Source organism: Lipotes vexillifer, unplaced genomic scaffold (genome assembly GCF_000442215.2).
Source record: "Lipotes vexillifer unplaced genomic scaffold, Lipotes_vexillifer_v1.1 scaffold426, whole genome shotgun sequence".
Lineage (NCBI taxonomy): Eukaryota > Metazoa > Chordata > Mammalia > Artiodactyla > Lipotidae > Lipotes > Lipotes vexillifer.
This window is the reverse complement of record NW_006779491.1, coordinates 2,244,685-2,257,231: the sequence shown is the minus strand read 5'-3', so window position 1 is coordinate 2,257,231 and position 12,547 is coordinate 2,244,685. Positions and strand designations below refer to the sequence as shown.

Sequence of the window (12,547 nt, the reverse complement as noted above, 5' to 3'; positions counted from 1 at the left end):
CATATGAATGAATAGTTATATCTTAGCTGTTTTCAGGCACAAAGTTCAGCAATGTTAAGTATATTCACATTGCTATGCAACCTAAAATCACAATATTTAGTGATGCCAAACTAGTGCCAGGCCTAGCATGCGGCAGCCTCTGCTCCTCAGTAGTGGGGGAGACAGAAATGGAAACAGACATGACAAACCAGAGACAGCAGTGGAAGCTGGGGGCTGGGCTGGGGGTGGGGAGATGTTCCAGTAAGTCTCTTAGGAAGAGGGGGTCAAGGATGACCCCTGAAGAAAGGAAAGATCTTCCAGGCTGAGGAACTTGTATGAGCAAAGGTCCACAGGTCTGAGAGATCCAGGTGTGTTCTGGGAACCGCCAAGTAATGGTCCTGAGAGCCAGCAAGATGAGCACGGGGGATGAGATTAGAGAAGTCAGGGTCTTGGGCTGAAGGGCCTTGAATCGGGTCACTGTGTGGACTTTGTCACTGGGGGCTGGCAAGTTTTGCACAAAGGAGAGCCAAGATCAAAGGCTGGAGTTAGACTGACAGGCAGGTGGCAGGGCTCAGGTGAGAGACAGCAGAGAGTGGAGGAAGGCCTGCAGGGCTCTGAGGCATTCAGAGCGAAACCCCACGCTCCGCTCCACCTGAGGGACAACTGGAGATGGGAGGGTGAGGGAAGGCGGATTCCCAAAGGAGATACCATCCCTGAGAAGGGGACTTGGACCCTCGGGGGCTGGGTTGGGTCACAGGAGAGAAGCCTGAACAACTAACGGAAGGAGGCGTGGGGGGAAGCCACAGCCTCAGGCCTCAGACTCTCAGGTTTCCCAGCCAGGGTCCGAGACCCCGAGATTTCAAACCAGGGACCGTAGGCGGATCAGACCCCCTTCCCCAGCCCGTTCCTGGGTCACTGCGGATCTCTAAGCCCCGCCCCCACAGGCCCCGCCCCTACGGATATTTGGTAGGGGAGGGCCAGACACCCTCCCCCCTTCCTCCAAACGCTCTCTGCGGAGGAGGGGCAAAAGGACGCGCGAGGTAGGGGGCGGGGAGGGAGGAGGAGCCGGCGTCGCCATGGCAACTAGGCCGGTGGTCTGCCCTGGAGACCCGGGAGGGAAGCTAGGAGAGAGGGGCGGAGGGAGGCTCCGCCGGCTCAGCGCGGGGAGGAGTTGGGGAACACCGGGCAGTTCTCACTGTGGGTTCCTGGCGGCGCAGGGAGCCCGTGTGTCTGCAAGCGTGTGTGTGCGAAGTTCTCCTGGGTGAGTGTGCCAGCGCGTGTCTGGGTCTGTGCATGACTGTGGTGTGCGCACGTGGGCACAGGCGTGTGCGCGGGAGTGCCCGTGCAAGATGCGTGTGTCAGCCTGCCCGTGAATGTGTGTGCACCCGTGTGCGCTCCTAAGTGTGCCCGGGCGGGTGCCGGCGGGAGAGTCCCGCCCCGTCCCCAGCCTCCGTCCGCCCCTCCCCGCCCCGCGCCGCCTGCGCCGGCTGCATCCTCGCCTCCACCTCGCTCACCCCCTCCTCCCCGCACTTTCTCCTGCTCTCCCTCCCTCTCGGCTCAGACTGCCGGACTCGGCGCTCTTCTCGCCGGCCGCCCTGGGAATCGCCGGCTGCCACCGCCCAGCTCGCACCCGCTGGCCCCGCAGTGCTTGGGCACCTGTTGGAGGCGCAGAGACAGGTGCAGGGGGCTGGGCTGCCGTGGGCGAGAGGGTGAGGGTGAGTGTGTGTTAGCCTGTGTTTAGCTCTCCGGAGGCTGTAATTTCTGGCTCCTCTGGAGAGCCAGTTTCAGGAGGAGGCATCTGAGGCAGGGGTCCTCACCTTGGATGGCAGCGGATGGGGGCCCAGGCAGGCGAGCAGATCCTGGGGCTGAACGAAGGGACAGTGGGAAGTGAAAACCTAAGAGGTGGGTGACCCCCAGACCAGACAAGCGCCTGGTGCAGAAGGATAGTCAGAGCCTCGGAAAAACAGAGGAGGGGGCCTAGGGGGCAGCTTCAGGGGTAGGCAGGGCCCAGGGCAGACAGAAGCCCAGAATGAGGGGCTGGCGCTGGGAAGAGGACAGAGGGACAATCTAGAGGAAAGTGGGCAAGGCTGAGGTGGAGCCAGGACCTATCTGGGGGGAGTGGGCTGGCATCCCAGCCCCATGGAGCACAGCTTGGGGTCTGGAGGGCCCAGGCCTTCTGCCTGCCCGTCAGCGGGCACAGGCTGCCCTCTCCCTCAGCACCTAGGAAGGGAGGCCAGTGAGGGCCCACAGACCCTGGCAGGTGCTGCCTGGCCCTCAGCCAGCAGATGGGTAGGTTTGAGAAGTCAGCCCCGGGCTCAAGCTCTCTCGAACCTCCCTCCCCCAGCCAGGGGTGCTGCATGAGGGGCCGCAGGGGCGACCGCATGACCATCAACATCCAGGAGCACATGGCCATCAACGTGTGCCCGGGGCCCATCCGGCCCATCCGCCAGATCTCTGACTACTTCCCCCGCCGGGGACCAGGACCTGAAGGGGGCGGCGGGGGCTTCGGAGAGGCCCCTGCTCATCTGGGCCCCCTGGCCCTGGCCCCCCCTGCAGCCCTCCTTGGGGCCACCACGCCCGAGGATGGAGCTGAGGTGGACAGCTATGACTCGGATGACACCAGTGAGTCTGCGGGCTTGAAGGGCCCAGGGTGCTAATGGGGGCCTCCAGCCTTGTGGGAAGGGGATGGGGCCCTACTGAGGGTGGGGAGGCGGTGGGCACCGCCACCACAGCTGCAGTCAGAGTGGAGATTACAGGTTCAGCTAGGCTCAATATTCAATATTTCTGCTGAGACACTCAACCACCCACAGAGCACCAGTTGCAGCCCAGCCAGGGACCCAGACGTGCACACACAAGCAGGCTGGCAGGCACAGACACGCACAAACCTTCACAGCTGGCACACGTAGCAGGCCTGCCCACCTGTCTCTCACACACACCTGTCTTTACGCACGGACTCAGGTTACCTCTTCCCTCTCCTCCAGCCGCCCTGGGCACGCTGGAGTTTGACCTTCTCTATGACCAGGCTTCCTGCACTCTGCACTGTAGTATCCTCAGGGCCAAGGTGGGTACTCCCTGCCCCCCGAGAGCCCTGGCCCTGTTTGCCTCCTACCCTGAGAGGGGTGCGTTTCCATCCTCCCTTCCCTTCCCCAGGCCTGACTCCTGCTCCTCTCCCAGCACCCATCTTGGCTCTCCAGCCCCCAAGGGTCCACACTGCAGAGAGAGGGAGGAAGGGTGGGCAGGCTTGGGAGCTCACAGCCCTCTTCCCTCCCCTCCTCCCCAGGGCCTCAAGCCCATGGATTTCAATGGCCTGGCCGACCCCTATGTCAAGCTGCACCTGCTGCCTGGAGCCTGCAAGGTAACGGCCTCCCCCTACCCTTGCCCCCCAGCCTGACCCAGCTTGTGGGTCTGCCCCTAACCTTTGTCTGCCTCCAGCCTCTGTGGGTCTGGGGGACACGTACTGTGAACCTTTTGTCCCCACACCTAAGGCCAATAAGCTAAAAACTAAGACTCAGAGGAACACGCTGAATCCTGTGTGGAATGAGGACCTGACGTACAGCGGAATCACAGATGATGACATCACCCACAAGGTGCTCAGGTGAGGGGTCCGTCCTCCCGGTTACCAACGAGTCCAGCTCAGCACCTCCTTGGGGACAGCTGTCATTGGAACCTTCTTTGGTTACCAACCTCCCATTAAGCCCTCGGATGCTCTAGAACCATCAGTGGCTCCCTGTCCCCTTCAGGAGCAGGCCAGAATGTTCCCCTGGGTTCCTGCCCTCCAAATAGCTCCTACTGCTCCTCCAACAAAGGACCGCCCTCTTGCGACTGGTTGGGTTCCTATCTCCTGACCTTTGCCTGTCCTGTCTCTTCCTGCTTCCTCTCTCTGCCGGCCTAAATCCCACTCATCATTTGAGGCTCTGCCTCCTCCTGCAATCTTTCCCTGCTGAGACCCCTTCTCAGAGCCCCTGACTTAAGTCAGACCTATGCAGGAGAGGTCTGCCCATTCTGCTGCCCGTGTCTCCCTAACATCTCTAAGGAGTGAAGTCTCAAGCGACAGAAATGGGAATGAGGCTTAGGGAGGTTAAGTGACTTGCTCAAGGTCATGCGGTTGCTAGGTGGCGGAGCTGGGAATTGAACACCTCTGCATGACACAGCTGCTCGAGAGTGTTACAGCAGAAGGCAGGGAAACGGGCTGCAGACCGAGACGGATGGAAGTAAAAGCAATAATCTCTTACTTGCTGGGTTCATGAGTCTCTCCCAGGCTGGCTCCCTGCTCCACACAGGAAAGGACAGGGGCTCTAGGGGGAGGTATGGGCTCCTGGTCCAACTGCTCAAGGCTCCTTCAGGCCCTTCTAGCTCTTACATCCTGGACCCGTGACCCACATCCACCAGTGCACACCCTGTGCATGTTCCGTTGGATCCTGTCCCCAGGCCCTGAATGTAGGCTGTGTGGGGTGTGTGTGTGTGTGTGTGTGTGTGTGTGTGTGTGTGGTCACGTTCCCAAGATTTGTGAGGGCTTCCTCAAGGAGCTGAGCAGGTCCTGATGGGCCGGGGACAGCCTGGGCAGCTGGAAAGGGAGGCGCAGAGGAACAGGGCAAATCAAAGCATCCTCCCCCAGCTCCAGGCCTGGTGCTCCCCACACAGCCCTGAGACAGCCCATTTTACAAGTGAGGTGTAGAGTATTTAGGGCAGAGCTGGGAGCAGCCTCGAGTGTTCAGAGTTCAGTCGGAGGACCTTTCTCCCAAACTGGAGTGGGGCTCAGGTACCCCAGGGGGCCTTGACCCTGCAGTTCCCTACCAGGATCTCCGTCTGTGATGAAGACAAGCTAAGCCACAACGAGTTCATCGGGGAGATCCGTGTACCCCTCCGCCGCCTCAAGCCTTCACAGAAGAAGCATTTTAACATCTGCCTTGAGCGCCAGGTCCCGGTCTGTGCTGGGCTGCGGGGTACCACGGGAAGGGGGCCCTGGGGAGATCAGGTTTCCAGAACTTTCTCTTTGCCCCCTCAGCTGGCTTCACCCTCTTCCATGTCTGTGGCGCTGAGGGGCATCTCCTGTTACCTGAAGGAGGTGAGCCACCCACAGGGACCACATCTGGGCGGGAGGTGGTGAGGGTGCCGGCTGACGCCCGCGTCTGCTGGCAGCTGGAGCAGGTGGAGCAGGGACCTGGGCTGCTGGAAGAGCGCGGGCGCATCCTGCTGAGCCTCAGCTATAGTTCTCGGCGCCGCGGGCTGCTGGTGGGCATCGTGCGCTGCGCCCACCTGGCTGCCATGGACGTCAACGGCTACTCTGACCCCTACGTCAAGACGTGAGCCCTCGCCCTGCCCCGAGGCCCACCCTCCCCTCCCCAGGGACTTGCCACCAGCCCCGTCCTCTTCTGGGCCTGGCCTGTCCCTGACTGACCTGCTCCTCCACCCCTGTCCCTCCTCCCCCTCGGCAGGTACCTGAGGCCAGACGTGGATAAGAAATCCAAGCACAAAACATGTGTGAAAAAGAAGACTCTAAACCCGGAATTTAATGAGGTAAATGGGGCAGAGGCCAGAAATCCAGCGGGGCTGGGGCTGGGAGTGGGGGCAGCGCCTCATGGAAGGTGTCGCTTGCCTGTCCCAGGAGTTCTTCTACGAGATGGAGCTCTCCACTCTGGCCAGCAGAACTCTGGAAGTCACAGTCTGGGACTATGACATCGGCAAATCCAACGACTTCATCGGTGAGGGAGGAGCCTGCTGGCTGGTGCTGATGGAGGGCGGCCCGGCAGTAAGCCCCGCCCTGATCTTGCCCGCCTCTGCTGCCCCCAGGTGGCGTGGCCCTGGGGCCAGGCGCCCGGAGAGAGGCCCGGAAGCACTGGAGCGACTGTCTGCAGCAGCCGGACGCAGCTCTGGAGCGCTGGCACACCTTGACCAGCCAGTTGCCCCCGGCAGCCGGAGCCCTGCACTCAGCCTGAGGACAGCGGCCGCCCAGCACAGGGCCCTCAAGGCTGGGCCCAGTAGGCAGCCTTCGCACGAGTGTGTTGCACGTTTACACGGGGTGGAGGCCCCACCCCGCACTATTTGTCTTGTTTCATAAGTGTCTCCGTGACCGTGGGTCTGTCTTCTTGTGAGGGACTGTGGAGATCTATATTCACATATGCAAACTTCCTCCTGCCTGACTCGCTACAACAGACAAATATGCAAACCACCCATCCAGAGCACACCTGCAGGGGGGGATCCCACAGTGGCCCTGCCCCAAGGACCCGGCTGCTGCTCCTCTCTCCTGCCTCTCCAGGCTGCCCGGCCCCCTCCCCTCCAGGGAGGAGGTCTGATTAGGGGGGGTTTGGAGGAGGAGGTTTCCAAAAATGAAAATGACACACAAAAAAAGAGGCACTCCTTTAACGCAGAATCTTCATTAAAAAAAACACCACCACCGAGCCCTGTACAGCTGCCCTTTTAAGTGGGGGGGCCACTGCAGGGTCTCTGCCTCTCTGAGAGGTGGCAGATGCTCCTGGCCCACTCATTTAAATAACTGTCCCCTGGATTGGGCTGGGATGTGAAGGCAGGGCCCCTGCCCTCCCTGGAGAGGGCCCACCTTCTGGGGGACATTCATGCATGTTTACGCCTTTTCTGATTGTGTCAGTGGCCTCAGCATGGCAACCAGGCGTCAATAAACGTCTCTGCGGAAGCTGGGGGCTCATGTGTGCTGACACAGAGGGCGCTGGGCAGGGGGTCAGGCAGAGGGGTTCACTCCGGGATGTCGATCACCAGGTCATCATCCCCGTCCAGGGCGTCGTCCCCGCTGCCTGCATCGCTGAACATCTGCCGAGGGACGGCGCTCAGGATCGTAGGGGGAGGCATCTTGGGTGGGGGCAGTGGGGCCAGGGCTGCCCCCACGCCGGCCCCAGAACCCCGGCCTGGGAAGGTCAGCGGCCCTCCCACGGGGCAGTCGGGGGGTCCTACCGCCATCTGCAGCAGGGGGGAGAAACACAGGGAGGGCCTATCAGGGAGGCACTGGGACCTCCAGGAGGCTGGCACTGCCCCTTAAGACAGTTCCAGGGGATGGGGAAGGGGGCAAAGGCTCATTCAAGGGGTAGTGGACACAGCCAGGCCAGCCATGGCTGGAATCAGGGAGCCTGCCCCACCTCAGACCTGCAGAGTCTCACACCAGCAAGTGCGTGGGGGTGAGGGTTGGTGATGGAAGTGCTGATGAGGGTGGCGGTGGAGGGAGTCTCATGGGAAACCAGGAGGGAAAGGCCGGGCCCTGCCCTTGCCAGTAAGGCACTGTGGCTGCCCCTGGGATAGCAGCCAGAGCCAGAGCCAGCCTGGAGTGCCTGCCTGCCCGCCTCTGGGCACCTCCAATACCACCTGCCACACTGGCCTCCTCTCCCTCCTCCCCCTGAGGGGCTCACTGGTTTGGTGGAGAGTGTCAAAAGCTCTTCACCCCAGGCCGTGTGAGGCTTCTACCTCTTGTATCTGGGAGGGGCCCCTCTTTGGGATCCCCACAGCCACTGGCCTAGGCCAGGCCCTCCTCTCAGCTCACCTGGGCTACGGAACCAGCCTCCTACCTGGACTCCCTGCCTTCAGCCTCTCCCAGATCCAGCTCCTCCTCCGCACTGCAGCCAGAGTAAGCTCTCTAAAACACAAACCTGAGCGTGTCACTCCTCTACTCGAGGGCCTCCGGCTCCTCGTTGCCCTCAGGACAAGCAGTGCCTGAGAACAGGCCAGTCCTTCCACCTGGACTGTCCTTTTCTATTTGTCAAAGGTCCTGCTTTGTGCTCTGAGGCTGGGAAGTGGCCTCTGTCCTGTCCAACCCTCCAGCCCCACCCCTGCCAGGTCCTTCTGAATCCTTCCCAGAGATCTGTGGGCCTCCTGCTTTGCCTGTAGGCACAAACTGAGCACCTACTATGTGCCAGGTGACTTCCATTAATGATCTCTCATCATTCCGACCACCCTGGAAGGGAGGAGAGGTCATCAGCCAGAGGAGGAAACGGAGGCTTGGAAATGGAGGTCTGAAGGCACAGGCCTGCCAGGTCCCCACCAGGCAGTGTCCAGTCTGGCCCCGGGCCTACTCTCTGCTTCTCAAGGCGGCCCCCTCACTGCCGCTGTTCCTAGGGTGGCATGGAAGACCAGAGTGGGTTTGTACCTCGGGCGACCGGGGTCCGCCAGGACGGATGACAGACAGGAAGCCCAGCTCTGAACAGCGCCCTTGCACCCAGTACCAGGCACTCATGTGCACACACGGGAGCAGATGCACACGCACGACTGAAAAGGCCGGTGGCATGACTGTCCCCCTCCTCTGGCCACCACCTCTTGATTACCTACCCGAGGCCCCATGCCCTACCCCTGCTTGGACTGACTTCATGGCCTCCTCAGCGTGACCCACGGTAGTGAATGCTTATCCGTGGCGTACTAGGGACAAGGCACTGGGCTAAGTGTTTTCTCTCTCTTAACTCATTTTATCCTCACAACGACCCCACCGAACAGAGGAGCAAGCGGAGGCTCTGAGAGTTAAATGACACGCCCAAGTCGCACGGCGAGTGCGTGGAGAAAACCCAGCTAAAACGGGTGAGGCCCAGGCTCCTGACTGACCTGCTTCAGTCTTCACAGCGTCCCCTCCCCTCTCCTCACACCACCACACCCAGAAACTTCAGGGACCCCCACTCTCCTCACAGGACACTCAGCCTTCTATGACCTGACCCACCCTAGCCTTCCTACGCTGTTCGCTCTCACCCCTCCCACCCCTCCGGCTCCAGCCCAAACACCACTTTTGCCACGTCCCGCCGCCTTCCTTCTCCACAACCGCCGCCTTCCTTCCACAACCGCCTCAGCCTAAATATCCAAGTCTCACCCTGGGCTCAAATGTCACCTGTTCTTTGAGGCCGTCCCTGATTTATCCCCTCCCCCATGCACCGCCATTGGTTTGGGCCCTTTTCCCCTGCCTGCCCCAAACGTAGCTCCCTGACACGCCTCTGGGTCAGAAGCCAGCACTTCAGAGCCCTGAACTACCAAGCGCACACCACGCCATGCCTCCACGCTCTGCTCCACGTTTCTCTGGCCCGTGCCTTCTACACCAGTCCGCCCAGCCCAGGAAGCAGGACCCCTGCCAAGTAGCGTGAAGCAGGAGCTGAGCAGTATCGTCACCCATTATCTACTCATCTTCCAGGCTCAAGGGCCAAGGTCACGCAGGAGGAAGTGGCAGAGCTGGGGTTAGAACTCCAGAACCCACACTCCTAACCACCACAAGCAGGGCTCCCGTTCCACCTCTGGCTCCAGAGTCTCGAGTCTACAGTCCACCCAACTTGAGAGCTGCCAGCCGGTCCTTATTTCACTTTGACTCAGAGCTGGAAGGGCACTGTGGCTTCCGTGTCCTCATCTCTCCCAGGGCTCAGGGTGCAGAGACCTCTTCTCGCCATCCACCTCCCTGCCCATGACTTCCAAATACGGCCCCCGTACGGCCCAGGCTCACGTTACCCAGTTGTCTCGTTGACATTTCCAGACAGCATGTCAAGACACCCAAAGCCAAACTCACCTTCCTTCCCAAACCTGCTCCTCCCACAGTCCTCCCCGACTCAGAAAAGGGCCACTTCTTTGGCTGCTCAGGCCAAAACCCCTGGAGCCACCCTCAACGCCCCTCTCTCTCACAGCCCACAAGGCTCTTCCTGGGGCTCATTCTTTGAAAGAGACCCATCACCCACTTTTCACCCTTCCCCCTGCTGCCTGGTTGACCGCAGGGGCCTCTTCACGGGTCTCCCCACTTCCATCCTGACCCCCCACCCACCAGCCTATTCACTGCAGTGTCAAGCAATTTTCTTAACACGTCAATCAGGTCAGACGCCCCTCTGCCCCACCTTCTCCAGTGGCTCCCGTTTCACTTACAGTACCAGCCAAAAACTTCCCAACACCTCCGAGGCCCTCCACAGCCTTGCCCCTCAGGTGCTGTTCTGACCTGCTCTCTGGTCACTCTCCCTCTCCCTCTCCTCCGACCACACTGGCCTCCTTCCTAGTCCTTGAAGAAGCCGAACACGTACCCACCCCCAGGGCCCCTGTGCTGGTTCTTCCTGAATGAAACACTTTGCAGAGAGCCAGAGGGCTTTGCTCATTTAAGTCTCTGACCACCCCACTGTAAATATCAGCCCCATGTACTCTGGTGTTTCCCACGCTCTTTACCTGAATCTATCTTTCTACACTGTTACCTATTTATCTTGCTTGTTTCCAGCCTACCCTTCGAGAACATGGGCTCCATGAAAGCAGGGATTTCTGCTTTGTTCGCTATTGTATCTGCAGCACCTAGCACAGTGCCTGGTACACAGTAGACGCTCCACAACACTTGCTGATTACACGTGGTTTGATCACTCACTTTACAGACACACAATCTGAGACCTAGAGGGTCACGGTCACATGGTTTCTAAGTGGCGCAACCTTGACTTGATTCTAGATCCCACAACTCTGCCCCTCCTTGGGGGCTGCCTGGCAATACAGAACACTTGTGAAAATGAGCCTGGCCCCCAGCCACCTTCACTCTGAGCTCCCCCAGTCTGGGCTTGCCCTGACTGGTCTCACAGGGAGCCTGGGAGCCAGGACTTCTGGGACCCGCCCCTCAGCGCCTAACCCTGGGCTGGGTCCCCAGCAGCAGCCCCAAATCAGCCCTTCAAAGTTCTCGGACAGGCCCCGAGCCGTCCTGAGCCTCCCTCAGGTGGCTGTCCTGCCGTTCTGGCCCCTCCCTAACGTCCCCCAAACAGGGTACCTTGAGTTTCCGGGGCAGGCGGGGCCGTTTCTCCCGCTTGGGCCTCAGGGGGCTGGGCTCGGGCAGCTGCAGGGCCAGGTAGTCAGAAGGGAATGGGGGGTAGGTGGGGGAAGCCAGCTGCAGGCAGGAGTGAGGGGATGGAGATGGGAAATGGAGTGGATGGGGTGGGGGTAGAAGGAAAAAATGCAAACAGGAGGAAGAATGGAAAAACAAGAGATGGTGATGAGTGTGGCTCCTGAGAACAGACGGGAGGGGACGGCGGCAGGACTGTGTCCTGGGGTCTCCTCTCCTCAGTCACGTCTGTTCCCCCATTCCTACACCAGAGAGAAGTAGGCAGCCCCGACTCACACCCCTCCGAGGCACGCTTGCTGGCCACACCCAGACAGATGTTCTTGGTGCTGGGCTGGCTTCACCCTGAGGCCTGGACCCTCTGCCCAAATGATGCCCACCTTATGCCCAGGCTTCTGACCACTTCCCACCCTTGACCCCAACTCACCGAGCTCAGGTATGGGGAGGGGGCCCCAGAGGCCTGAAGGGGAAACCCTGTTGAAGGAGGCAGGGAGAGGCTGGTGGGGGAGGGGGCACCCCCCAGCGGAGGGCTTCTCTTCCTGGAGAAAGGACAGGGGAGGGGGTCAGAGGCAAGAGGCAGCCCAGGTACCCTCTCCAACCCCCACCCCCCACCCTCCAGGGAAGAATGATGGCTTCTTCTCACCTCTTAGGGGCTGGCGTGTCCGACAACTTGGGTGTCCCCTCTGTCTCGCTGTTATCTGAAGATGCAGTGGCATCTGAGTCTGTGAGGGGGAGGGCTGATAAGTAGTGGGTGGGAGTCCCCGTCTACCCCAGAGGGGCGTAATCTCAACTCTACGGAAGGGTTCTGGGGAATCTGAAGGGCACACAGGTGTATTCTGGGGAGGCCCACAGCTTCCTTAAAATGTCCTTTACAACCTAATTCCTGCCTGGACTCCTCCCCGGTAACATACTGTCAAAGCATTTTCTACGTGCCAGGCTCTGAACAGGTGCTTGACATTTACTGCCTCTCCTTGTCTTCAGAACTATCCAAGGAGGAAAGGGAAGACGTCACCTCCGCTTTTCAGATGCAGTCACGGAGGCTCAGAAAGGAAGGTGTTGGACTGGGAGTTGAGCCCAGGCCTCTGACTCCTGACCATTTTATGCTGTTCTCTCCTTATTTGCCTAAGCTGTCCAGCGCTTACCTCTGCCCCACTCCACATATGCAGGGTCCTGGTAATTTGCCCCGCAAATCTCTTCTACCTTCACTCACTGCTCCCCGTTCCAACCGTCACAAGGTCAGGTCAGCACCATGTCAAAATCACCTGCTAAGCAATCTCACCTCTCCTGCCACCCACTGTCCTCCTTAACTGCAGAACAACATAAAACGCAAAACTGATCACATCCTTCCCAATGCCTGGAAGCATTTGAAGTGCTTCTTAATATAGCCCCAACCCACCCTTCTGGTCTCCCAACCAAACTGTATTCTTCACATCACACCAACCTATTTTCTCAAAACCAAAATTCATTTCCCAGATTTGTGCCTCTATCTAGAAGGCCCATCATTCACTTAACAGATAACCATTTACACGTAAAATACGCTATTCCCGATTTCTCTGCTCAGACAGATCCTTTAAGAAGCAGATTAGGGCTTCCCTGGTGGCGCAGTGGTTGGGAGACCGCCTGCCGATGCAGGGGACGCGGGGTCGTGCCCCGGTCCGGGAGGATCCCACATGCCGCGGAGTGGCTGGGCCTGTGGGCCATGGCCACTGGGCCTGTGCGTCCGGAGCCTGTGCTCTGCAGCGGGAGGGGCCACAGCGGTGAGAGGCCCGCGTACCGCAAAAAAAAAAAAAA

The 12,547-nt window shown here is 59.9% G+C and overlaps 2 protein-coding genes across 3 annotated transcripts in view; one reads left to right on the top strand and one right to left on the bottom strand.

Annotated features, from left to right (window-relative positions):
• Positions 1–2,324: 2,324 nt before the first annotated feature.
• DOC2A (double C2 domain alpha) lies at positions 2,325–6,628 on the top strand. 2 transcript variants are annotated; one of them, XM_007452768.1, is made up of 10 exons: positions 2,325–2,601; positions 2,961–3,040; positions 3,260–3,334; positions 3,465–3,574; positions 4,777–4,903; positions 4,985–5,044; positions 5,119–5,282; positions 5,415–5,496; positions 5,585–5,681; positions 5,770–6,628. In XM_007452768.1, the coding sequence occupies exons 1-10, from the start codon at positions 2,337–2,339 to the stop codon at positions 5,913–5,915; spliced, it is 1,206 nt and encodes a 401-aa protein (XP_007452830.1). In that variant the 5' UTR covers positions 2,325–2,336; the 3' UTR covers positions 5,916–6,628. The 2 variants fall into 2 exon arrangements, with proteins under 2 accessions (XP_007452830.1, XP_007452829.1); XM_007452767.1 differs by having other exon boundaries at positions 2,337–2,601; positions 4,777–5,044; positions 5,770–5,915.
• The window catches only part of INO80E (INO80 complex subunit E), a 9,240-nt gene continuing 3,019 nt past the window's right edge, over positions 6,327–12,547 (bottom strand). The window contains exons 4-7 of the mRNA XM_007452769.1: positions 11,400–11,478; positions 11,184–11,295; positions 10,688–10,804; positions 6,327–6,909 (exon numbers count right to left, since the gene is read on the bottom strand). Coding sequence (XP_007452831.1) covers positions 6,688–6,909; positions 10,688–10,804; positions 11,184–11,295; positions 11,400–11,478 — 530 coding nt within the window. The 3' untranslated portion in view covers positions 6,327–6,687. The remainder of the gene's footprint in view (positions 6,910–10,687; positions 10,805–11,183; positions 11,296–11,399; positions 11,479–12,547) is intronic.